General features: G+C 54.7%; 1 protein-coding gene across 1 annotated transcript; it reads right to left on the bottom strand.

Annotated features, from left to right (window-relative positions):
• Positions 1-13468: 13468 nt before the first annotated feature.
• Ackr3 (atypical chemokine receptor 3) lies at positions 13469-24639 on the bottom strand. Its single transcript, XM_005326394.5, has 2 exons — positions 24391-24639; positions 13469-15355 (listed from the first exon to the last, which is right to left on the bottom strand). The coding sequence occupies exon 2, from the start codon at positions 15331-15333 to the stop codon at positions 14245-14247; it is 1089 nt and encodes a 362-aa protein (XP_005326451.1). The 5' UTR covers positions 15334-15355; positions 24391-24639; the 3' UTR covers positions 13469-14244.
• Between the last annotated feature and the right edge of the window lie 665 nt (positions 24640-25304).

Genomic DNA, 25304 nt, shown 5'->3' with positions numbered 1-25304 from the left:
CTTAGAGGAGAAAAATGTTATTTTGGAGGCTCACAGTTTCAGAAATTCAGGCCATAATCCACCAATTTCATGGCTTTGGGCCTGAGGTTAAGGCAGAACACCATGGTTGAAGAAAGGCATCAGATGGGCACTGCCCACCTCATGGTGGCCAGAAGCCAACAAACCCTGAGTAGAAAATGCCTTTAACACACCTAGCCTACCAAGCATCGCAACTTAGCAGCAGAGCACAGTGCAGTGTCTGTTACTCTCACTCATGGTCATGGGACGAGGAGAGGTCAGACCTTATATTATTATTCAAGGAAAGATCGATGTTCACAATTCAGAGTACAGAATCCACCGGATGCTGACTGTAAAGTTAGAAAATCATACGTCAACCATCCTAAGCCAGGGACCGTCTGGACAATAGAGGTTGGAGCACACACTGAGTGCAAAACCCAGATTTAATCTCTTCAGTGTCAGGGTGCTCACAGACTGAAGTGCTTCAAGCTGCCCTCCCCGCTCAGCCTCACCTGGGATTGCTGAACCAGCAGCACAGCATCCACGTGGCCTGGGGCTGGGGAGAGTCAGCTCAGAAGGCCACCGCAGTGGAGCAAGTGGAGGAGGCTGATTCTGGTTCTGGAGGACTTCCACCCCCTCCAGGCAGCCCTCAGGCGCCAGGAAGACGCTGGAGCTCCTCTTGGCCCCTGCACTGTTCCAACAAAGCTGGTTACTTGACTTCAGGGCCTGCTGCCTGATCACTGCTTACTCAAGCCCTGGCAAAGACACAGGGTTCCACAAGGTGAGTCACTGCAGGTGGGGCAGGAGATTGTTTTCTATTTTCTCTCTTCTTACCAGTTTTTAGAAATATGTGAATTCTTCAAATAGTAAGCATGTCACTGCAGGGTGAGGTTTAGAAACTCATCTCAGAGACTTCTTAAAATAGAAAGAGACTTGACCATGGAAATGTAAGAACCAAGACCTCTGACAAATCCCTGTGCCCAGAGTCATGACAGAAGGAGTTCTCTGAGACGCCGAGATGAGCGATGAAGTGAGCGTCCACACAGGCTGAATTCCTAGAACTGGCTGACATTGAGCTATCAATCCCTTCTTTTTTGACCATCCCTGGTTCTCCTGCCCAGAGGCCATTTCAGGAGAAGACCGTGGGCCTGGCAGACGCCATGTGGGGATTCCAGTGGACCCTCTGAGGCAGTCAGGGCCCTGCCCAGAGCAAACTCTGTCCTGTCAGAGACCCAGGGCCAACCCTCACGGGACTTTCCTTTTGTGTGCCCTCTCTGCCAGGCTCCGTATTCCCTTGAATATGTAGCAAAGACCATCTCACTTTCCAAGGCTGGAAAAGAAGACAGACGGGGAGGAGGCAGGGCCCCAGGCCTGGGAACAAGTGCACCTCCACGGCCGTGCCACGGCTCTGTCTCCATGGGTTCTGAAAGCACCTTTCGAGATGGGCCCCGGAACAAGATCCGTATTCTGGAGGAGAGATGGAGGCTCGGGAAGGCTGTCATTTGTCCAGAGCAGGGAATCTATGCGCGTCTGATTTCCAAGCCTTATTGCCATCTGTGTTCCAGAATGGGCTGCAGAAAGCAGCCCCCGGGACAGCCCAGGAAGCCAGTTTTCTGTGACTGGAAGAACTCGCTTCCAGCGCCAGGCTGACAGCTTCAAAGTGCATCTCAGGGGAGTGGGGAATGAAGTCTGGGCTGCTGAGATCCTGGCCTGGCAGCAAGATCTGGGCTGGCAGCAAGGACCACTCCATTGTGGTATCTGGTCCACCCTGAAGCCAGGGACATGCAGAGATGGGGGAATCACAATTCACCCAGAGCCCGGAACTGACCTGGCGAGCCTCCGCTCATCGAGCATGGCCAATTTTTGGAGCTGAATTAAAACTCAAATGGGTCCCACCATCTGCTTGTTTTCTAACTGAGGGAAGGGGTGCCAGAGAGCAGCCACCTCCTGCACTCCTTCACTGGCTTGCTAAGTTAACAAGCCTCTGTCAGGCCTGCTGTACTGCTGCACCCCGTGCTGTCACTGGAGTTTAGGGGTGCAGAAGGCTCTTTCCTAGGGGCCCGCTCTCAAAATATGAATGAATGAAATGCTGACATGCAAAACGTTCTCTGGGCATTTTTATATCAGGTAACCGACAGCAGGCTCTGGACATAGAGAAGAGCCCAGTACAGAAATGACTATCTTAAAGCCGAGCAGCACTTTGAAGTTAGAAGTGCAGCAGAGAGAGTGGTCTCCACAAAGGAGCTTTGCAAACCAACAGCCTCTGCTTACAGCCACTGTCCCCTCCCCTGAAAAGAACAGCCAGTTTCAGATATTGGGGGATTTAGCACCAAAAGCAGCCACACGGTTTGGGGTTTGCAGCCATCAGACAACTGGCCATTTAAGAACAGCTTTCCATCTGCAAGGCAATCCAGATTGTTCCGTATGCTGTCACGAAGAAGAAGGAGTTGTCACTTTTGCAACCTCAGGGTAATCCTATATGAACAAATCTAGCAATCAGAAAGGCAGGGGAGGGGAAATGGACCACGAGGTGACGTTTGGCTCCACCTCAGGCCTACCTTCTCATCTTCCCTCCACGATACGCAGATGCCATGCTAAGCAGATACCCTGCTGACATGCCATCTTGTTTGGCCTTGGATGACTTCTGGCCTAAGAGAACCTTGCAAAATAAACCTGGACCCACAGGAGTAGCTGCCCTTGAAGTGGCAGCTCAAAGACTTATGCCTAAACTTGGAACCTGGAAAAGAGGGCACAGAAAGGAAAGTCCCGCGTGGGTTGGCCCTGGGTCTCTGACAGGACAGAGTTTGCTCTGGCAGTGCACCGACTGCCACAGAGGGTCCACTGGATTCCCGACGTGGCGTCTGCTTCCTTCTCCTGAGAGGGCCTCTGGGCAGGAGAACCAGCCAGGCCTGAGTTCAGATTGGGGCCTCCCAGTCAACCGTTTCCATGGGCCACTCTCATGGTGTCGCTAGAGCTGCCAGAACCCCAGAGCTCGAGCCAAAGCGCCAGGAGCGCCTGCCTTTGTGCACCAAGAGCACAGTAGCTTTTTGTTTCTTCTTGCCACTCTGCGGACCTGACTCTACTTTATAAGTCAAATCCCATAGAGATGCTTCTCTTTCTTCCACACAAAGAAAAGAAAATGCACAGACTATTCAGTTCCAGCTTCCAGACTCCACTCAGGAAACCATCGATACGGTAGGAAGAAGAGGCCAAAGACGTGTCCTGATAAGATGGGGCGGGCAGTTCTCACTGCCGCGGGGTGCATGAATGCATCTGCTGGCTGTGAGACGTCGTCCCGTTGGGTGCCACAGTGTTGGCCGTCACTGCAATGACCCTAAAGGCAGCAGATAGAGTGCCGAGTCCAGGCTGACCCACCCACTGCCTGCCCTCTGGCTCAGTCCACACTGTGTGGTGAGGGCTTGGCATGGGGCAGCCTGGCTTGCAGATCAGGTCTGCAGGACCCTGCAAACTGCTAATGATGGCCACTCGTGATCAGCTTCCATAAAGGTCGATGCCCTTGCTTTTAGAGGTCCCTCTGTCCTACTGGGCCAAGTGCTGGGCGCTGTATGCCCTCTTGCCCAGCATACTTTCATGGAGCCGTGTGCACAAGGCTGATGGCCTGCTGTCCCTCACAGGCACCTGGGGCTCAGTGCTAGCCCCTGACTCGGGCTCCTCCATAGGTGGTGGTAGGGGTCCACACACACCCCAGGCTTCTCTGATGACTTGGTTTCTCCATGTTAGCTTAAACACAAGGGATCAGTGGAAATTGCACTAAAAGCACTTGCCTGGATCTTGCCCAAACTGGGGATAAATAAAATCCACAGAGGAAACTTTCTCCCCTTTTCCCCCAGGGCAGGGCTGCTGTGGAGCAGCACAGGAAGGACTCTCTCTGTCTCCACGCACGACCCTTTGTGAAGGCCCTCCCCTCTGGCCTTCTTTCCCAGCCCTGGACCATCACTGTAGGAGTCCTGTTCCCAAGATGCTCACCCACAGGGTGGGTCGGAGGTGGATTTGCCCCACCTCTGAGCTCTCGCTGAACAAAGGAAGAAGCAGCTGACTCTTGGGCTCTGTGGCCGGTGGGCACACATTCCAACCTGAGTGACAATCAGAGTCGCCTGGAGAATGTCAGGAAGCACGGACTTGGGGCCCGCCCTGTGCTGCTGAGCCGCGATGCCCATGGGTGCCCCAGGGTCACTTTTGTTGAGTCTCCTTGCGGGGAAGCTCTGAGGTCAGCGTTAGCCCTGCAGGTTGAACTGGCTCAGCCGGCTGGGAATGCCTGGCTGCAGGGACAGAGTCCTCTAGGACTTCCCACAGCCTGGAATGTGCCCGGGATGCACTGGGAATTTCCCACAATGCAATGAGCACTGATTAAACCCTGTGACTACGGAGCACACTTTTCCAAGGAGCGCTGCTGGAGCCAACCCCTACTGAAACCCCTGAGCCTAAGAACCAACCCACCCTCTCACTGGCCCTGAAAAATGAGCACAGGCCCGTACCCTCCGTCTGACACCTGGGAAGGGAGCGTCTGTCACAGGAACCCGAGAGAGATGACCTGGGCTTTCAGGGTTGTCATGAAGGAAGGGAAGGACCTGGCTGGGCCGGGGATGGTGACTTCCCCACACAGGCTCTGAGCAGGAGGGTGAGGGTGCAGAGTCCACACAGTAAGTGGGGCCCAAATGAGGCAGAAATGAGGCATCCATGGAGCCAGGCCGAGGCAGGCAACCAGCGGCCACACCTAATTACTCATTGACCACTTGAGGCCTGACCGAGAGTGCACATCTGTGAGTCACTCCCCCTGCCAGCTGCTTGGGTGTGTCTCCTCCTCTGGGTGCTAGGAGGAGACACACGGGGTGCAGGACCGTACTTGGGCAGTGCTAGAAATGCAGTGGAGAGAGGGATAAAGACAAATCAGCAACTGCTGGAGCGTGGGAGGGACAGGCGGGAATGGGCCTGCTGGAGGCTGTGTCCGTGCAGTTCGTCCATCAAGTCAGGGTCCAGTCAGCAGCAGAGAGCCCAGGCCAGGCGTTAAGAAGAGAGATGCAGCATGGCGACCTTAGCGAGGGTGCTGGGAGTCCTGAGGAGCCACTGGAGGACAAGGAGGCCACAGCTTCAGGGGAAGGAAGCGTCCGCCAAGGCTGGCAGGACTCGGGGAAGGAGCTAGCCCAGCCCCCAGCAAGGCCCAGAGGCTGAGACGAACCCGCCAGGCACTGCACGGGCACTGGGCCCCAGGAGCTGTGACCCCTGTGCAGACACCGGCCCCAGCAAGGAGGCAGAAAGGAATACCCTCGGAGGCAGAAGGCAGCGATGGGAGCCCAGGAAGCACACTGGCAAAGTCACCCCTTCCCGTCAGGGCAAGGCCAGAAGAGGGCTGGAAAGTGTCCATGGTGCAGGGAGGGTGGCAGGAGCTACTCTCGCCCAACAGAGACAGACTGCAAGAAGCGAGAGCAGCCTTCCCCCAGGACACTGCCCAGTGGCAGCAGGAGGCCAGCCCTGCACAGGCCTGTGGACACCCTCAGACAGCCACACCTGTACCCTGGTACACCTGGTACCCGAGCAGGGGCTTCGCAGCCTCAGCTGTCCTGCGTCTGGGCCCGACAAAGCCTACAGAGGAGACTGTCCCGACACGCAGGGTGTCCAGGGCATCCCAGCCTCCGCCCACCGATGCCGGAGCAACGCCCGGTGACTCGGGACACTGCCCTGTGCTCCAGAGGACACAGCCAAGTTGAGGACCAGGGCTCTGAACCTCACAGGGTGGGGACCTGGAGGTCTGCACTCTGGAGCACCCCTGAGGCGCAGCCCTCCTGGGAGAACGGCCCCTCCCACAGCGGGCAGAGGAGGCCTCGTCCCCACCCTGTCAGCGGGCTGCAGGGCCACTGTCACACAGACGAATCTGGACATAGCATGCTACATGGGGCCAGGGAAAGGTGGTTCAGGAGCACATTTCCAGGGGTGGCACATCCTGTTGTCACAAGCTGCCGAAGGGAAGGAGGCGGAGGACACCCTGACCCCAGCCCTGCAGGAGGCACCCGGCTCCGTGTCAGAGGAAGTGGTGTGAGCTGAGGGGCTACCAAGAGGCCCGGCCTCCCAGCCAGGACGAGTGCACAGAGCAGCACCCCTCAGACACAACACACAACACAACACACAACTCACACCATTCACACCACATGTATACAATATGCCACATGCATGACACACACACAACACACCACAAACACACCATACACACCACCTATAACACCAAGAACACACATCATAGTGCTAAACATATACAATACACCACACACACAGTGCACATGTAACACACCACATACAACACAAATAATACAAACACACCCACCCTGCAACACATCACACACATTACACACCAACACACATATCCCACCACAAACACATATGCACATCACATATGACAAACAATGCACAACTCACACCATTCACACTACACACATACAACATGCTACACACAAAATACATAGGACACAGGCTATACAAATCACTTGCCACACACACCAAATGTGACATAAAAAACACAACACATGTCATACACACTACATACATAACACACACACATTACACACCACACACACTACATGTGAACAATACACCACATACTTACTACACATATAACACCACATGTGCATAATGCATACCATATATGACACAAACACATGTGCTATATACACTACACACAAGTCACCACACACATGCCACACAGCACACAGAGCATGTACTATGTGTGTATCTCACCCATGTACATGTGAGCACACACTATGTGTGCCACGCCACACACACACCACACACATTATTCACACGACAGAGGCTCAGCACACGTGCACACACATACAGGCGTGGGTTTTCATCATCCCTGGGCAGCTCCCTCTGTACCTTTTCCTGCGTCTTCCTCCATGGCCAGGAGATGAGCTCCATGCTAGAGCCGTGGCCATGAGCACTGCAGGCCGTCCGGGTGTGACTCTGCACACCAAGCACCGGGCAGCACTGGCCCAGCGGGAGGGCCGTGTCCTGGGAGAGCACCTGACACTGTGGGATGGGTGAGTCAGGGACAGAGACGTTCAGGAGGCTCGGCAGGAGATGTGGGAGAGCCCGGGGGTAGGCCATGAGGACCGTGCTGGACCAAGCAGGAAGCCTCCCTTAGACACTGATGGACTCACTGGCTTGTCCCTGTCCCCCACTCCCACTGTGTCAAGAGGGTCCCCACAGGAGATGGAAACAAAGCAGGAGGCCCAGTTAAAGGTCATGAACCACAGGGGGATAAATGGCTCACCTCCCAGGATCCCACCACCATGGCGGACCTAAAAGTAGAGACTCAATGACTAAGGGAATGAGTAAGGTCAGGTGCAGTCACGGGACAGGGCCCTGACCCAGCAGGATCAGTGTCGTTGAGGAAGAGGCTCAGAGAGCTCCCTGGCTCTCAGCCAGCACAGGGGCCATGAGAGCACACACAGAGCTGGTGGCACCCGCAGGCCAGCACAGGAGGCCTGGGTCAGGCAGGCCTTGCCAGGGGACCATGGACTTCTCAGCCTCCAGGACTGTGGGAAAGCATTTCTGATGGTCATGCCACCCAGCCTGTGGCATTTAGTCACGGCAGCCCAGACGGACTGCTAGGCTGGCACATGTCAGTTCTCTCGCCGCCATCAGAGTGTGGGAGAGAGTGTGGGAGGCCGGAGAGGCGGGGGGAAGTGAGGGAGGGTGAGGTCCAACCAGGGGCAGAGCGGGTCTCATGCCCTCGAGTCGGCCCTGCTGTGAGGCACGGGAGCAGGCTCGTCCACCACTGAACCTCCAGGTCTGACCACAGGGGCCGAGGGCATTTCTAGAGTCCTCCTAGGCAAGGAGCCCAGTGCTCAAGGGCAGCAGCTGGAGGGGGTGAGTCAAGGCTGTAGTGGCAAGTGTGCAGCCCAGGTGCGGAGAAGCAGGCTGGGCAGGGGCAGCGGGGAGCTGCCTTTGGTACGTGGTAGGTCATTCAAAACTCCCGAGAAAGCTGGATTGAGGAGAAGAGGAGGATATAAGGAGATACTGGGTGTGGGATGGCCAGGTGTGACCACGAGAGCCCAGTCTGGAGCGTGTGGCCTCAGCCTCTCTCAATGAGGAGTCTGGCAGGGCGAGCCAGCCTGCAGCATGTGCCCATGAGCAGAGCCAGGAGAGGTCGGGCTCACAGAGACCACCTGTGCCTTTTAGAAACCTGTGTTCAGGGGGACCAGTACATTCTGCAGCCAGTGAGAGCGGAGAACGTGTGTATTTAAAGTTTTCCACTTCTGTGAGACCCACTCACATTAATCTTCGGATATCACCACCGTGTCCCTGCCTGTGGTGCTGGGTGGAGACTGCCTGGCCCCTGGTCCCAGCCCCAGGACCTCGCTATAGAAGTCCTGCGTGGCCGCTGCCTGCATCAGGGCTGTGGCCCAGGGTCTGGCTAGTGTCGAGTGGTCCTCATGAACAACCAGCTCTTCCTCAAACCCTAGGGAGAAAGGAAGACCAACTACACATGTCACCTGTGCATGAGCAGGCTGCCCAGGCAGTCCCAGACTCCAGGTGGCTGCATCCATTGTACGGAGGGGGGACAAGGTCCCAGGCTGCACAGGAACAGGGAAGCCGAAGGAGGCTGCCACCATCAACCCAGAAAGCCCAAGACTGCTCTGTCCACTCCCTGACTTCCTCGTCCTGAGTCTCACTGTCCATCCTCAGAGCAGGGTGGTCACTAAACCTGTGAGTCCCACCCAGAGATTTGCTTCCCTGTGTAATAATTAGCGACAACGTCTGGATGCCCTCTATGCCTAAAGCATCCCTTCTAAAGGTGGTGGTATCCCAGGAGACAAGGCCTGTGTGCTGTGCTTGGTCTCCTGGGAGCCTTCTGCCTTTTCCCATCTGAAGCACCATTTCCTCTGGCTCTGGTTTCCAGGACCATCTCTCCAGGCTGCCAGTGCAGTCTCTCCCCGTCTCATTGCCCGTCCCTGTTCAAGCACGTCAAAGGCATGCACGAAGGCCCAGGCATGGCTGCCATTTAAAGACAAGCAGGGAGCACGGCACACAGTGGGCGCTCAATACAGCTTGCCCGTCCAGCGACCGAGTGGGCGCACGCGCGGATGGATGAATGAGTTAATGGGAACAAGTGCGGAATCAACTGCGGGGGAAGGCATTCATGGGCGCACAGCTGGGCGACGGGCGATTTTTCATTTATGCTTCAGGATCCGCTCGAAATTCAAATTCTCATTAGGGCGCGGCCCAGAACACAAGCGGCACTTTGAACGACGACCCACAGAAGGGGACGGTGGGGAAACGTGATCACGTCCTTCCTATTGATTAGGACCCTGCAAAAGGGAATGAAAAGATGGGCTTCAAACGCTTTGACTGTGAAAGGCGAAGAGGAAGGCAGTCCTGCGCGGCCTGCTGAAGCCGGCCCTTTCAGTCACCCCACCGCCACCACCAAGACATGTCTGCTGCCCACCACATGGCGTGTTGCCGTGCCAACATACATTCTGAGTCACCCAAGCAGATTTAATGTCATCGCCACGAAGACTTTCTCTTTGCCTTTTTTTGTGAAATTGTTAAAAGGAAGATTCTGACCTACCTAGGAAATTATTTTAATCAGTTTCGTTCCGGAAATAACTATGGGAATTCAGATGTTTCCATTCTGCTGCTTCTGGAGATGGCAACAAATGGCTAATGAAGCTTCTCCTTTCCCCCCAGCCCGCGGGTGAGACGCTGTGATTGGCAGCCGTTCCAAATCCCACATGGAAGGGCCAGAGTGCATAAGCATATGAAAAGCTCGCAGAAATGAAGCTTGTGAAAATGAGAAAAAAACCCGAAATCGGGCCTCGCTCCTCATATTCCATACAGATAGCCATATCCTCCTTCATTCAGCGTCCTGCCCTGCGGCCACGACTCTCAGGGCCCGAGAAGCATGGCCCTGGGAACACAGGCAGCGTCATGTGCCTTGTGCTGCAGCCGTAGCCAGGTGGGCAAGACCCGCTCAGAGCAGGGGCCAAGCCAGGGCATGAGGTGCACAGAGGAACGCGCCATCTCAACACTGACTGGCGACCCAGCCAAAGAGCATGTGAGCACGCGAGGGAAGCACCCGAGGAGCAGAGACGGGTACGTCCCAACACGGCTTGACCGGTTTCTAAGAACACCTGGGTGGCCCTGTGCCGGTTTAGAGCACAGCATCCATTGCTTTACCTGTTCATTCAACTACAAGGATTGGCAGGCAAGTGGTCTCCATCTCTGCAATCACCTCCAATGGAGGTGAAGAAGTGATTCTGTGGGCAAGAAGCTTCCTCCCTGGCCTAGTGCCGTCCCGTCGGCCGCTCTGTCCACTATCCCTGTTCTTTCTGGGGCCTCTTAAACTAAATATTTTCAATATTAAAATGAAATATGAAACCTCCCAAATGCACTTAAAAGATTGACTAATGCTTAATGTGTGTGTATGCTTCCCATGAGCACATCTTTATATAAACCCTAATGCACTGAATTCATTTCATCGACGTCCACTTGGCCACAATGAGAACCCTGGCCTGAGTCCCACACACGTGTCTCCCTTGCCTGTAGCTGGAGTCTTGGGCCAGGCTCTCCACCCCAGTTCTATGGATGTCTGAGGTCTGGTATTCTGCGTCATGGGGGTGCTCCTGAGCACCTGAGTTGGAAACAGCACCCCTGGCCTCAACCCCTGAGGGCCAGTCGCATGCCCTGCCCAAGCTGTGACAGTCAAAATGTCTGCAGACATGGCCACGTGTCTCCTGGAGGGCAAAGTCACAGTTTGAGGCAGACGGGCCTCACCTTTTTGGTCACTGCCCACAGGCGGACACTCCCGCTCCTTGTGGCTCTGGAATGCACTGTTTTGAGGAAAAATGCAGACTGTGCCCAGAGAATGCAGATGGACCATGCGGCCCCTGAGCACAGATGGTGTCTGCCCCGGGCACTGTGACAGACCCTTTGCAGCAACTGTCACTTGGTCAGTACAACAACCCTATGAACAAGACCATCTTCACCTGACTCCAGAGGCAAGGAAACTCAGGTCTAGCAAAGTAAAACTTTCCGCGTCCCCCAGGACCGCAGGCGGTGATGACAGTGGGCTGCACCTCTGGCTGCCTATGACAGAGTCCCAGGCCTTACAGAAGGTGGACCTCAACCCTGGAGCCCAGGCCCTGGTCAGACTGTCCCAGACGTGACCATGGTCCAGACATGACCATGGGGATCGTTTTGTGTGTGTGTGTATGTTAGCTACGTGGGCTGTAGCAGGTGCCGGTGCTGCATGTACTCGTGTGTGTGCATGAAAACTGGCTTGAGGTAAGCAACCTCTACTAGAAGGGTTGACCCAGGAGCCAGCCCTCTTCACCCACCACAAAAGCAAATAAGCCTTGGCAAATCCCACCTGCACCCCTTAATTACAGTCAGTGTCCTCCGGGCAGAAGCCCCGTGTCTGTAGACATACCATGCCCCTGAACTGCTGCCCTCCAGAGACCCAAGAAGCCTCCAGGTGTAGTGACCATATGTCTCCATGCTCTGCCAGAGCTGAACACAAATGTCCAAGGGGTCTCGTCCCTGGTTGCTGGGATGAGCACTCACAGGAGACCTCGAGGGACCCGTAGTCCTAAATCAGACAAGCGTTTGCTCCTTGGTGCCCAAGGAGTTCCACATCCAGCATTCTCAGGGGCCCAGCTTTCCTTCTTCACTTGCGGGAAACCCAGGTGTGATCAAAGCATGTTGCTTCCTCGTGGAACCACATGGAGCATCTGACGCTGATTCACAAGAACAGGCCGCACTGGGGACCTCTGGCATCTCACCGCCAAGGAGGGAATGGTGGGCATGGAGTGTGTCTCGGGGCGGGTGAGAGCCCCGGCAAGCAGCACCCAGGCCACAACGGCAGGGCCCCAGAGGTCATCAGTTGCTAAGGGGTAATAGCTTTCTTGCCACCTCAGGAGACAGGTGTTTTTAAACACTGGCCACCAAAAAAGATGACCCTGAAACCGAAGAATTTCAGACCCTCTGGTCTCTGGATCCCCAGGAGGCCAGAGGCCTTCTGCCTAAGGCCCACCCAAGACACGATTCCTTCTACCTCCTCCATGTCCACATCCGTAGGGTGGGACAGAGGTCCCTTTCCATCTTAGAGGATGAGCACTCTCCCTGCAGTAACTTCTGCACCCCCTGACCTGTGTGTCCAGTCTTGACATCGCTCCAGGGAAGAGTGTTGAGGCCCAATTCAATCAAAGTAAAGCTTTGGGGTCCCAATAACCTGGGATCCATTAGGAAGTCTTGGAGTCCCAGGCAGGACTGCAAAGGGGATTTCTAGAAGGAGCGGGGAGCACTCATGACAGTGGGTCAAGCATATTGGAGTTAGCAAGCCACTGCCTGGCCTCAAAACTCAGGCTGTGCAGCCTTCGCAGGAAATAGGTGTCCACCTGCAGATGATGCCATCTGTGGCCCCCCAGGGACCCTGGACTGGGAGTATGGGTGAGCCCATAAGAGCAGTCTATCCAATAGGGCACCAGCCCCAGCTCTCAAAAGAATCCACCTCCGTGGATGGCACTGGGGTGGGAAGGGCCCTGAGCTCCCACCCAGAAGCCAGGCCTGCAGAAGTCTGCGGCTCCTGTGGCTGTGTGTGGGGGTCGGCCGTTCCAAGAGTGCTCCTCCGAGGGCTTCTCCCAGCGCAGGTTCCTGTGGAAATGCACGAGCCGGGAGCTTGCTCCTTGTCTCAAGAGCAGTCAAAAGCCTTCCCTTAGCCTCAGTCTCACTTCTGCAGTTTCGGTTATTCACAGCCCAAAAAATGCTCCATGGGAAATTCTAGAAATACACGATTCCCAAGTTTTATGACTTTTATTACAGAATGTTGCCATAATTATTCTATTTTATTTTCAGTAATTGTTATTGATCTCTGTGCTAATTTATAAATTAAACTTTGCCATAGGTGTGCATGTCTAGGAGAAGACATAGTAAATAGATGTAGTATACATAAGGGTTGGGGACCTTGCAGGTTTCAGGGGATCTTGGGATGCATCTGGTGCAGATGACAGGGGACCACTGAAATGGGCTGGTCTATGGTAGAGAGAATCTGCACAGGAAGTGTCAGTCAGAGGTCTCCTAAGAAGGAGAGGGAAAGCAGCACGTGTGCCTTCAACCCTCAGCAGAGATGGCGTGAGGACTGTGACGGGTGGCCCTGATGGCACAGGAGTCCTGGCTGATGCAGGCCGCACATTGGCTGCACCCCTTCTGCCTCCGCAGACCTCTCGCTGCACCGCCTGCCACCTCCCTCCCCAACACACCACCGCTGAAGAGCTTCTAAAATTCTCAGCACCTTGAATCTGTGCCTTTCATGTCATGTACCCACTAACCCTCGGGTGGGCTGGGTGGCAGTTCTCTTTATACTTACTCGGCGGGCCTGCGTGTGCCACGTGCGTCCACAGAGCATCGCCATGAATGCTACCTAATGCAAGCATGCTTTCACAAATGAAGTTCAGAAGCATTTTTAGGAAACAAAATTCTTTATTAAAAAAAAATAACTTACAAATTAAGAGAACTCTGTTCATTTTGTGCACAGGTTTTGCAGCCTGGAACAGTCTTCCTTTGTTTTAAACGTAACTCTGCAATACTATTAACGTCCAAACTGCCTTCCGGAGCAGTTTCTGTTCCATATCCTGTGCTGGTACAACACACCACACAGATATAAAACTATTGTAAATAAAACATTTTGGCCAAGACTGGCATATATTTTTATATATTCATATATATTTATATATATATAAAATTTTAAATCAGCTAACAATTAATGTCATCCTTAGTCACAACTGAAGTCAAACTAAATCTTAATACTACATCAATCTGAGTATGTCAGCATTATACCTCCCATACAATATTTAAAATATATTTAACTTTCAAATACATTTATAAAGTACGCCAATAGTGAGAAAATAAAGTCTGAAAACTTAAATACAAATCACCATATAAAAATTTCAGGAAGCCCAGGAGGTCCTATGTACAGACGTCCAGGCAAGCCTGTCCTGAAGCTGGCTGGACACACAGCGCTGGCTGCACGGCTCAGCTCTGCCTTTGCCAAAGCGTCAGAGTGCACAGCCGGGCGACAACTGCACTGGCGTGGACAGAGGAAGATGCACAATGTCACGCCTTCTCCTCTTCGTGTCACTTGGGCATCAAGACCCAAAGCTCCCTTGCTCTCCTATGGAAACCATGCAGCCCAAGGCCACGTTCACAAGCTCCCTGTCCCGGGCTCTGCGTGGCAGGTCATTTGGTGCTTTGCTCCAGCGCAGAGTACTCTGTGTCTGACGCTCTGGAGGCGTCGATGAGCTTGGTGAGGCCCGTTTTGGCAGAGTACTTGAAAATGAAGGCCTTCATGAGCTCGTACCTGTAGTTGCGGTTGATGAAGCTGTAGAGCACAGGGTTGACGCAGCAGTGCACCAGGGACAGGCACTGCGTGACGTGCAGCGCCGTGAAGAGCGCGTTCTCCAGCTGGCAGGTGAAGGGGAGGTAGTGCAGGATGGAGAAGATGTCCAGCAGCACCACCACATGGTAGGGGAGCCAGCACACCAGGAAGACCACCACGTAGGAGAAGATGATCTTCCGGCTACTATGCTTCTCCTGGTCGCCGGACGCCGAGATGGCCCTGGCGAGCAGGAAGTAGAAGACAGCGATGATGGAGAAGGGGACGGCGAAACCCAAGACAACAGAGACCAGCTCCATGCCGATCAGCCACTCCTTGATGCTGTGCTCGGGGTAGAAGGACCGGCAGTAGGTCTCGTTGTTGGAAGCGGACGTGACGGTCTTCAGGTAGTAGGTGTCAGGCAGAGACACGCAGAAGGCCAGCAGCCACACCAGGACGCACACGATGCGGCGCACCATCTTCTTCCTGCGGCTGGAGGTGCTGGTGAAGTAGGTGATGGAGAGGTAGCGGTCGACGCTCATGCACGTGAGGAAGAAGATGCTGCCAAAGAGGTTGATGGAGAAGATGAGGTGCGTGACCTTGCAGGTGAGCTCACCCATGGGCCACTGGTTGTGCTGCACCAGGCTGACCACCCAGACCGGGATGGTGATGACCACCCACAGGTCCGCGATGGCCAGGTTCAAGATGTAGCAGTGGGTGTCGTAGCCTGTGGTCTTGGCCTGGATGTTCACCCAGACCACCACAGAGTTGGCGATCATGCCGATCACGAAGATGAAAATGTAAATGAAGGAGAGCGTGTAGAGCAGGATGCTTTTGTGGGGCATGGTGGGGCACTGCACCGTATCCACCAGGATGCAGTCGCTGCTGTTGCATGGCCAGCTGATGTCAGAGAAGTTCCCCGGCTCCGTGTAGTCAAAGAGATGCAGATCCATGGTGGGGGGGAGTGAGAGGGACCTACAGCAAGCCGGAGAGATGGGAGAGAGAAATCACTCATCAGAGAATCTCACTTCCAGTCCCGACACTGCTCCAGGGTCCTGATAAGGCCCAGCAGTTCTGCTCAAGTTCTGAGGTATCCCACAAAGAAAGGAGAAAAGAAAACAACCGCACGAGAACTGTGTCACATAAACAAACACCCAGAGTCTTGTCCACAAGATGCCCAGAGACGGACCCAGTGTTTGTTCTCTATCTTTTCACAGCTGTGTTCTCAAGACGCCATGAGCCTGGCTGTGCCCAGGGTGTGAAATCAACACGGTTCAGGGCCAAAGAAACGTCAGGCTGCTGAGCCTGGCCACTGCAGTACTGGAGGCCTGCTCCTTCTCAGCGGGGGACGGTGGAGCTATTTTATCTAGGTCCCCCAAGAATGGCAGGGTGGGTCTGCCCCTGCCATGCTGAATGGCAAGCGTCCCGCTTTGGTGTCTGGGTGAAAGCCTTTCAAATCCTCAACCCAATTTGCATTTAAAACATGACCTAGCGCTTATTACCTTTTTGCAGAATTCATATGCAAACCTACATCTTGGTCCCCTTGGCTTCAGCCATGAGGCCACTTGGAGCTTGGCCAGCATGTGTGCAATCCCACAGCCCCAATGCACCCCAAAACCACAGGCTCGGGGCTGGCCATGCCACGTCCGCTGAGGGCAACCAACCAGCTGCCTCAGGCCCTAGCCTTGGCATAGTTTCCCTTTATTTGTTCAACTGCTTCAGGAGCCATGTGTGCCAAGACCCGGGGCTCAGAGGTCACCACCTGCTGCCTTTCTGCAGAGCCGAGATCTGCCAGCTTCTCCTGCTAACCCGACCTGAGGCCAGCAAGCTCCACGGTCAGCCCTTCACGGCCAGCGAGGGCTCGGCCACAGGGAGCCAAGAGTCAGGCTCCCAAAGTGACTCTGGGCTACCCATAGCAACTCCTAGAAGAGGGTCAGTGCGTGTCAGGTGGCCTTGCCAACTGTCTGACATTCCAGGTGGGAATTCTGGCTCCTCCACCCAGCAGTGTCCAACGTAAGACTCGCTGGTTACCCTGCCTGTGTCTGCTGCCCTAGGACAGCAGCACCCACCTCAGCGTTTCCTTAGGGACAAAGGGCCTGACCTGGAATCTCTAGGTAGCAGATGCTCAATGACCCGCCACCTGCCAGTGGCCCAGGGGAAGCCATCAGCTTCTCCCCTTTAGCAGAAAGGTGAAGCCTCGCCGGCTCTCCTCCACTTGGGAAACGGCTCTCACTGGCTGCATAACAACCCCCCACACACACACAGAGGGTCCAGGAGCCGGCAGAGAACACGCACCTAGATTAGGCGCTCCTCAGGAAAGCGTGGGCAGTTCCTGAAGGATGGAGGACACCTGCTGCCCGCCAGAAGCCCCTCCACAGCCTCCAAACTCAGCAGGCGGCCCACTCCTGAATGCCACCCAGGGAGACTGGCAGGCCCCGCGGCTCCCGTGTGGGTGCAGGGGACGTAGGTGGTCGTGCGCTCCCCACCTGGCCTCCCCACCCAGCCTCCGTGTCCTCTGTGCTGTTGGAAGGTCTGGGCATTCTGTGGCAGCCACTTCCCCTCTGCTCCACCATGGAGTGGGTCACTGGCCCTGCAGCCAGGAAGGACCCCACAGCCCAGTGTCCCCCAGGCCCAGGAGGGCACCCACAGAGGGCAAGATGGAGTCAGGACAGACAAACCCAAACAAGGAGACATGGTCTTGTCCTAAGACCCAGCTTCAAGGACTCCAAAAGGACGTTGACCCAATGGGCCTGCAGAGGTGCTGCCAGAAGACAGGCCCTGGCCTCCCAGACTGGCCTCAGAGCATCCAGCCAGCCCCAGACTCCTTGAAGCGACTCCTGCCACCTTCCATTGGCCACCAAGTGTCCTGGGCTGCCCTCACCCTGCCAGCCTGCACCTGTGACTCCAGATGGACGCTACCTCTGCTCTTCCTCGTGGCTCCAGACAGCGCCCGCCCTGGGCAGCGGCCCTGCCCTCCTTCCCATGTCCTTACAGTGGAGCGTCTGCAGCGCAGCTTGGTTTAAGGCAGACTCTCTCCCCAAAATCTCACTGTCCTCATCGCACTGGAAGCAGAGGAGCCGGGATGGAGGACAAACCACAGCCCCACAGCCATCTGGACCTGAGAGCGCTCTGCTGGAGGTGGCTTCAGCCCGTTCTCTGTCCCCACTGGCACAGCCCAGGGCCTTGGCAGGGACAGCCTTAAATCCTAGAGCCCAGAGACAGGAAGGCCCTGAGCCCTTCACAGCCGGCCCTTGGGTCTGCCCCACCCCCACTCTCACACCTGGGTGCTTCTCTGGCCTGGCCTCCCTTGCCCTCCAGAGCACCCACACTGGGCCCTGGTTCAGTCCAGGGAGAACGGCCCCAGGCAGGGGCCCAGGCGAGAGGAGCCTCCTCCTGGGGCTGAGCAGTGTCCGTCTAGGCCCCTCCAGTCTCCCCCAAATCATCTCTGACTCACCCCCTGCCCCTGGCAGCTCCAACCCCGTATCCCCCAGGCCAGAGCAGAGGTGGGCACTGGGAAGGCTCGGGCTCTGATCCAGCCTTTGGCTCCTGCCCCTGCCCTCCGGCCTGGATTTCACTAAGACAGGCAGGCCACCCTCCAGCCACACCCTCTCCCCCCTCAGGGGCGGGGGGCACCACGTGGCAGATGTGGGGGGGCACCACGTGGCAGATGTAGGGCAGAGAGACGGCTGCCGTCCAAGGTGGAGCAAGGAGCAGACAGGGAGGCTCCCGCTGGCCCTGAGCACAGATGACCAGCCACCAGTCACTGGGCACCAACTGGCCTGGGAGCAGCAACACGCACCCAACTGCCATAGGAGCCGGAGGCCCACACCCTGGCCACCCCCTTCTCCTGGGGCCCGAGAGGACCCCTCCTCCCACCGCAGAAGGCTGCAGCCCAGGAGAAAGGCGACCAAGTAGCGTGGCGGGATCAGACCCTCCACAGGTTCAGGTGGGAACTAACGACAACAGAAAGTCAAAAACCAAACCTCTCCACAGTCCCTTGTCCAGAAGAGGACCTGCTGCATCATGGGGACCACTGTGGGCACTCTGTCCAGTGCCGCTCCCGGTCGGTCTGTCCACCCCTGGAGCAGCGAGCTGCCTGCCTGGAACGGCCTCAGCAGGGCCACTCAGTCCTCGCCAGGAACAGAAGATGGAAGGCAGAGGAGCCTCAGCCAGGCGCTGCTTTCCCACAGCCTGGGACAAAGCTCCAGGGCACCTGAGCACGGAGGCAGGGGGGAGAGGAGCTGCGACTCCTGGAGCGTCCTGCACAAAGCCAAGGGACTGCCTGGTCCTGGGGAAAGAGCCACTGCAGGCCACCCGGATCCATGGGCCACTGCGCTCCTCGCACACAGACCTCACGCAGCCATGGGTCTATTTATGCTGGCAGCAGGGACCGCTGACAACCAGGAGACCCGAGGGAGACCCCACTCAGACCAGGCACTGGCCTGCTGCTGACCAACCACAGCTCATTCCTGCCAGCTCGAGGCCAGAGAGCAAGAGGAATTTTGGATATAAATCTGTGTGTTGCCTCTGTCTGGGCTCCGTGCTCGCGCCTGTGAGGGAGGCGCGAGACCCACCTCACGGGCTTCGGCTTACAGCATCTGCACAGAGGTTCCAGAAGAGACCAGGGGCTCAGAGTAAAGGGCGTTTCCCATTCTAGGGTTTTATAATTTTATATGTGAACTATATTTCTTATCTTGAAATACTCACATTTCCCCCAAATGTGCATACAAAATGTTTATTGAAGCAGTAATTTTTTTACTAGCAAAAATTGCAGACCACATAAATCTCTATCAACAGAGGACCCGTTCAATAAACTATGGCATAGTCTCTGGAATATCATACAGCTATAAAAAGGGAGGGACACTGTTTTTCATGAGCAGGGAGAGTTATAACATGCTGTTAGTGAAAGGCAAAGTGTAAACATTATCCCTTTGATGTAGGAGAAAAAGCAAAACTCGAGTGTATTTTCAAATGCAAATGTCATCAAGGGCACAGGAGTCTTCAGTAAGTGCGACCCTGGCAGCAAGGGTAGAAAAAGGGGACAAAGGAAGACTGTAGTTTTTACTCTATAAACATCTGTGTTATTTGAAATTTGACATAAAAAAATCACGTAAATTTAAACCGAGGGAGGAATGACCCACGGAACAATTAAGGCTCCTGTTCTATTTTTGTAGATCCCAGAGAACCCACTGAGAATAGAAAGCCATAAACACAGTTTGCCTTCCTAACTTCTGAGCTTCTCTCCGGCCCAGTGCCGTCCACAGAGTCACTGCTGGGAAGACCCTGCCCACCACCTGCCTCACCCAGCATCCACGTCCACCATGACAGGAGGGGGCCAGCGCTGGACATGGCATCACCTGCCCCTCCTCACTGGCCCTGGGTCTGGAAAGGGACTATCCACCCACCACTCCCAGTCCCAAGTGGTGCGCGAGGTCCTCCGTGTTGGGAGGAGGACGCTCCTGGGAGACTCTCCTCTGGTTTCCGAGGTTTGTTATCCTGACCGCACATCCCTGGCACCGCCCCAGCCCCGGCGGGCAGCCTGGGGGGTTCAGCTGCATCCACGGGGTTTGCCTGAGCTCACCCGGCACTCTGGCGAGGCCAGGATAGAAGTCTCCCAGTTTAGAGTCCCGCGGGGTGGCCAGGTGTGCTCTGAGGCCACGTGCCCTCACCCGGGTTAGCTCCTTCAAGAGCCTGCCGAGTGTTCAGGTGTCTGGCTAATGTCCACCAGGATGCCTTAACAGCTCCCCCTGGCCCTCCAGCCTGGGGAGAGCCCCCGAGGCCACGCCCTGGCCGCTGCCCCTCCACCTTCTCCCCACTCGACCCCGCAGGAGTCCATGCCCCACCCCACCGCCTTCCTGCTCAAGCCTGGTGCCTCCCACCACGTCTCCTTTGTCATCCTCTGGCCACACCAGCAAAGTGGATCAGTGGTCATCGTGCCCCCGAGGCTGGTGACCTCAGCCGGCACTGGGACTAGGTTTCCCAAAGGCCTCTTCTGAATCCTCGCCTCGCTGAGGTCTGCAGGCCTCTGCAGGGCACTGCTCTGGGGCAGGTGAAGGTGAGGATCATCCCCCCGCCCCCCTACCCCGGCCAAGAGCTGAGGAGGTCAGCGAGGGGCAAAACCAGCACTGTCCCCCAGGCCCCAGCAAGGTGGCAGGTACCTCCTGTAGCAGGGGAGGTGCTCCCCCTCTAGTGACCCATGGAGGGCTTCCGGAGTGGCCGCCCAGGGGGCCCCAGGCGGGTTCTGGACTTCAGGGGAGTCGCCCGGCCTGGCTGAGGCAGACTCCCCATAAAGGAGAGGAGGAGGTGAGAGTGGTCTTGGAGGGTGGCAGGAGGTCAGGCTGGCCTGACTCTTCAGCAGCCACAAGAAGGTCTTGAGCCAGGCCACAGCTTGGGGCAGAAGAAGCTTAGAGGACGAAAGTGACACTCATACCCACAGGCCTGGCAGGGGCACCCTGGTGGCTGGGTGCAGAGCAGCCACCGCAGGCACCTTGGAGGAGGGCCCTGCGGCTCTGCAGGAGGCAGATCAGATAAGGTGGAGCCTGTCTGGACCTGAGCCTCCAGGTCACCTCCTTAGCATCTGTCTGTAACTCATGGCCTGTGCCCTGCAAGGGCACTTCCTGGAGAAATTCATTGTACTAACGTAAGAGCTGACCATGGCCTTCAGTCCCTGTCACCGCCATGTGTGCACCTGGAAACTGGGGGCAAGGCGGGCACAGACACCCAGGGACTGGGATCAGATCTCTCTGCACGGCCGACTTGCACTGTTGTGTTTAACTGTTTAACCGGTTAAATCCAGGGGACACCGGACACTGACCGCCCACCTGCAGGCCTGCTCCCCGCAGCCTCTGTGGCTGGGCCTGAGGGCAGCAGGGGCAGCGGTCTGCACCAGGGCCACTCCATGGAAGACAGTGTGGTCCTATGACACCTTCATCACGGCCCAGAGTGACCTTATTTTATGGAAGTAGGGAAGGGCTTTGATTTATTTGTGAACTCAAAACATACTAAACAGGAGGAAAGGAAGAACACTGAATGCAGAGGGGGGACTCCACGCCCATCCTGACACAGGCCGCCTGTTCACATGAACACGGGGGACGCCCGACCCACTGTGAGTATCTGGGGGATAAAGTGAAGGCCCCAACCAGAAACCCGATCCGGTCTATTGTGCTCAGCTGCCGGGGAGCAAGGCTGTGCCCAGCAGAGCAGAGCCGAGGCTCCGTCACAAAGGCAGCCGTCTGGGCTGGCCGAGTGTGATCAGAGATCTCCTCCCCACCCAGCTGAGGACCAAGTGGGAGGTCAGCCAGGCTAGGAGGGCTCCCAGGAGAGACAAGGAGCTTCCCTGGGCCACGCTGGGAAACCTCAGGCTCTTCCTGAGGAAGACGTCCTCAAAGGCCTCCGTGACACAGGAAGAGAGGAGGCGAAGCCATCTGCCTGACACAGCCCTGGAAACGCAGTCCACCCTGCCCACGCCTTATCTGTCCCCCCCGGCCAGCAGTGGCTCAAGGCCACCTGCGATAGCCACAGCCCCTCCACCCTCTAAGATCCTGGGACAAAATAAAGTCTGCTTCCAAGTCCACTTGAAGTTCCACAAAACTGTCACCGAGAAGTTATGCCATCCCCGTCACTTTATAACAAAGCAATAATGGTTGTTTTTGTTCTTGCTTTGGGTGGAGGTTGGGGTGGAGGGTTTGTAATTCCAAACTAGTAGATTCTCTGTAAGGACCTTCATCAAATGGAGCATGCCCAGCAGAAAGCCCTAAAAAAAGTACTAAAATCAGGGACACTCTCCAGGGCACATCCTGGTCTCTCTCTTGCTCTTTTCTTTGCTTTCCTTATAATAGAGAATATATGTCCTGGAGCTAGCCGTGTGTGTGTGTGTGTGTGTGTGTGTGTGTGTGTGTGTGTGTGTACTTCACTAGACCTGACGCAGTTTTGGTTTCATTCTATTATACCTGCTTGCACGTGATCCAGCCGCACAGCATTTTAATACTGTTCTTGTTGCTAAGAGTAAGCTAAGCCCCCTGGTTGCCTGGTTTAAAAGTGCAAATGCCTTCAGGCCCCAAATTCCATTCATGTTCCACAAAATCACTGAGAAAAAACCTAAAGATGTGCAGTCTCTGAAGCCCTCTGCTCTCTCCTCTTACGGTTTATAAAGTGACTGCCCTCCAGCCCCAGGTTGGAGTAACTTCAACCACTTCCCTCCTGTTGACGTGAAAACAGGAGCTCTCTGCCCAAAACCATCACACAAAAAGCCACTGTTCTGATGAAGTAGGGTGTTCTGGGCAGGGTGGTTTTTTTTTTTTCTTCCCCTTTCTTTCTTTCATCCAGAAAGCCTATACTTGGCCTGTTCTGGGCCTGATTAGAAATCATAATACTTTCTCGACTCTCCAAGGACTTGCTGTTAAATGCTTGCTGTTAAATGGGGCAAACTCACCTCAAAAGTCCTCACCTAGTTAAGCAGAAGCTGCTGCCTTGGAATTTTCTGGAGCTTTTTAAAAATTACAACTGCAATGTATGCTCTTAAAAAAAAAAAAAAAAGACTAGCAGCAACACATGGCCGTTCCTCAATTTCCCTGGCTTTTGCATCCCCTCCCCCACCCGGGCTCCTGGAGGCTACACTGAAGCTCAGCAGTTGTGCGCAGATTCAAGTGTTTATGGCAGAGACAGGGAAAAAAGAGCAAATTGTTTCCAAGCTAGAGCTCCCATGTGCAGCTCTGCCCTAGAGAGAGCCTGTGCATCTGGGCTAAGCTCCTGTTCTGAAGGGAGGAAGACCAGCAGCTCATCCCTGAAAATCCACAGAAAGTGCAAGCACCGAAATCAGAAACCACAGCCTCGCTGCCCGGGCTGGGCATGCCTATTTGATCTCCACATTTTCCTGGAATAAATAAAGGAACACAAAGGCGGCATCTGCGTTTTAGAAGAAAAGGAGAAAGTTGCCAGGGCGAGACTGCAGGCTGAAGTTTTAGGGGATGTCACTGCCCCAGATACCTTCAAAGGGCTGTAAACCATTTACGGAGGCCCACTCCTACTTTGGAGAAACTAATTAATCCTGTTGTGAGCAAATGAATGGCAAGCAAGAGAGAGAGAGAGAGAGAGAGAGAGAGAGAGAGAGAGAGAGGGAGGGAGAGTCAGGGAGAGACAGGGAGAGACAGCCAGTCTGACTTTTACAACTTCTCCTTCTCCCTGGAAGTTACAAGTCTTGGCTAACCACCCATTCCTAACCTCAGCCACCCCTGGAATCCACATGCATCTTAACAAAATGGAACAAAATTCACTTCTGCCTGAAGAATATATGTAAATTATCAAACTCTAGACTTTTGTGTGATGCTTTCTTTTCCCATCAAAGTCGGTCTTAACACTTTCTAAGAGAACAATAAATACTTAAATTAGATTAGCAAGGATATAACTGAGAGACAAGATGACCAGGGTTGTATTTAACATTCCCATTTATAGCTTCCGGACTTCAGGATCTGGTAATCCCCCAAAGAGTTGAGTTCAAATACATTCTGGATTCACAGAGATTCTCAACCCAGCCCTCTGGTTCACTTAAGGCTGCCCCTTAAAGTGTTTGTCTTGCCGGTATTACAGCCAATTCTACTTCCCACTCAATATCAGAAGCAAAGCAGGTAACGGTGGTGCTAAGCTAAACCCTATGCCAACTCTGGGCAAGCACAACGGACGGTATGCCTTCTCCCAAAGTCCCTTCCTACTGGAGCTTAAGTACCCACAGCAGCAAATAAACACCAGATTCCTCAATTCAACAAACACACAGGGAAATCGCCTTGCGCCAGTGCCCTGCGCTTTCCATAGCTAGAGGTGAAGCCCGAATCGGCAGAGGCACTTTGAACACAGAGATAACAGCCTGCAGCCTGCACTTCCAGAAACCAGGCTCCCAGGCACCCATCTCAGCAATCAGAAAGGGTCCTCCCAACAAGCCCTCTCAGCTTAAGAGCCAGAGCTCTGCCTGTCCGCTTCCTTTCTCAGCAGGCTGCTGCTGGGCACCGCTTCCTTACCTCGGGGCTGGTTGGGCTCCCGGTTGTCTTCCTGGCTGTGAGCTTGCTCTCAGCGCTGAGCAGTTTTGAGGAACTGTGAGCTCAGGAGCTGCAGACTTGTGTTATATAAGCTGCAGAAAGGCGCCTCTAGGTGGCAGCTTTGTAGCCCTCATGGGCTGCCCCTGCGCCTCCCTGCCCCCCTCGCACAGGCATGCAAGCAGACACACACACAGCACACACACCCCTCTGGTGAACCTCTGCCGTGTGGTTTCCTGCACACGCACACTCTTGGGAAACCCCAGCCTTCCTTCATTTGCAAAATCTAATGAACCACAAGGTCTAGACCCCATGGGGGGAAGTGTCAGCAGAAGAAAAACTGAAAGGAATCCCAGGGCTTTGCAAAATCATCAAATATTTATCTGGTCTCAGGTAGATATTTAATAATCCCATTACCGCCAAGAGTTCCTTTGAATGCCTCTAGCTCTAGGGAAGACTTTGTTCCCAAGACAAATCACCCTGAACTTATGAACTTTGGTGTTGATTTATTAAGGCTGTGTTGTCTTTTGTTAATTCCTCCAAAACAGAAGTCTCAGTTTTGATGTGAGCAACTAATCGGTACTGCACCATATAACTCAGAGTGGAGGAAAGAAAGCCCTTTTATAACAGATCTTAATATATTTTATACATTTATTTGTAAAGCTCTTTAGGTGTAAAATCCTTGAGACTCTCTCAGAGTGCTCTTCACAGTCTGCCCCGTGCCAGACACACATTAAGGACTAATCCACGGCTTTGATAATGTCTTCTCTCTGGTGAGTCCAGCAAACACTTCATTATCATCATCATCATCATCATTAAAATCTACATTCTTATCTAGAAACAGATTGCTAAAGTCCTGTCCACGGAGGAACCCAAAAATGTGTTCCAATGTCATAATT

Source organism: Ictidomys tridecemlineatus, chromosome 7 (genome assembly GCF_052094955.1).
Source record: "Ictidomys tridecemlineatus isolate mIctTri1 chromosome 7, mIctTri1.hap1, whole genome shotgun sequence".
In the NCBI taxonomy this organism is placed as follows: Eukaryota; Metazoa; Chordata; class Mammalia; order Rodentia; family Sciuridae; genus Ictidomys; species Ictidomys tridecemlineatus.
Note: the sequence above shows the minus strand (reverse complement) of the source record. Positions and strands in the feature narration are given on the sequence as shown.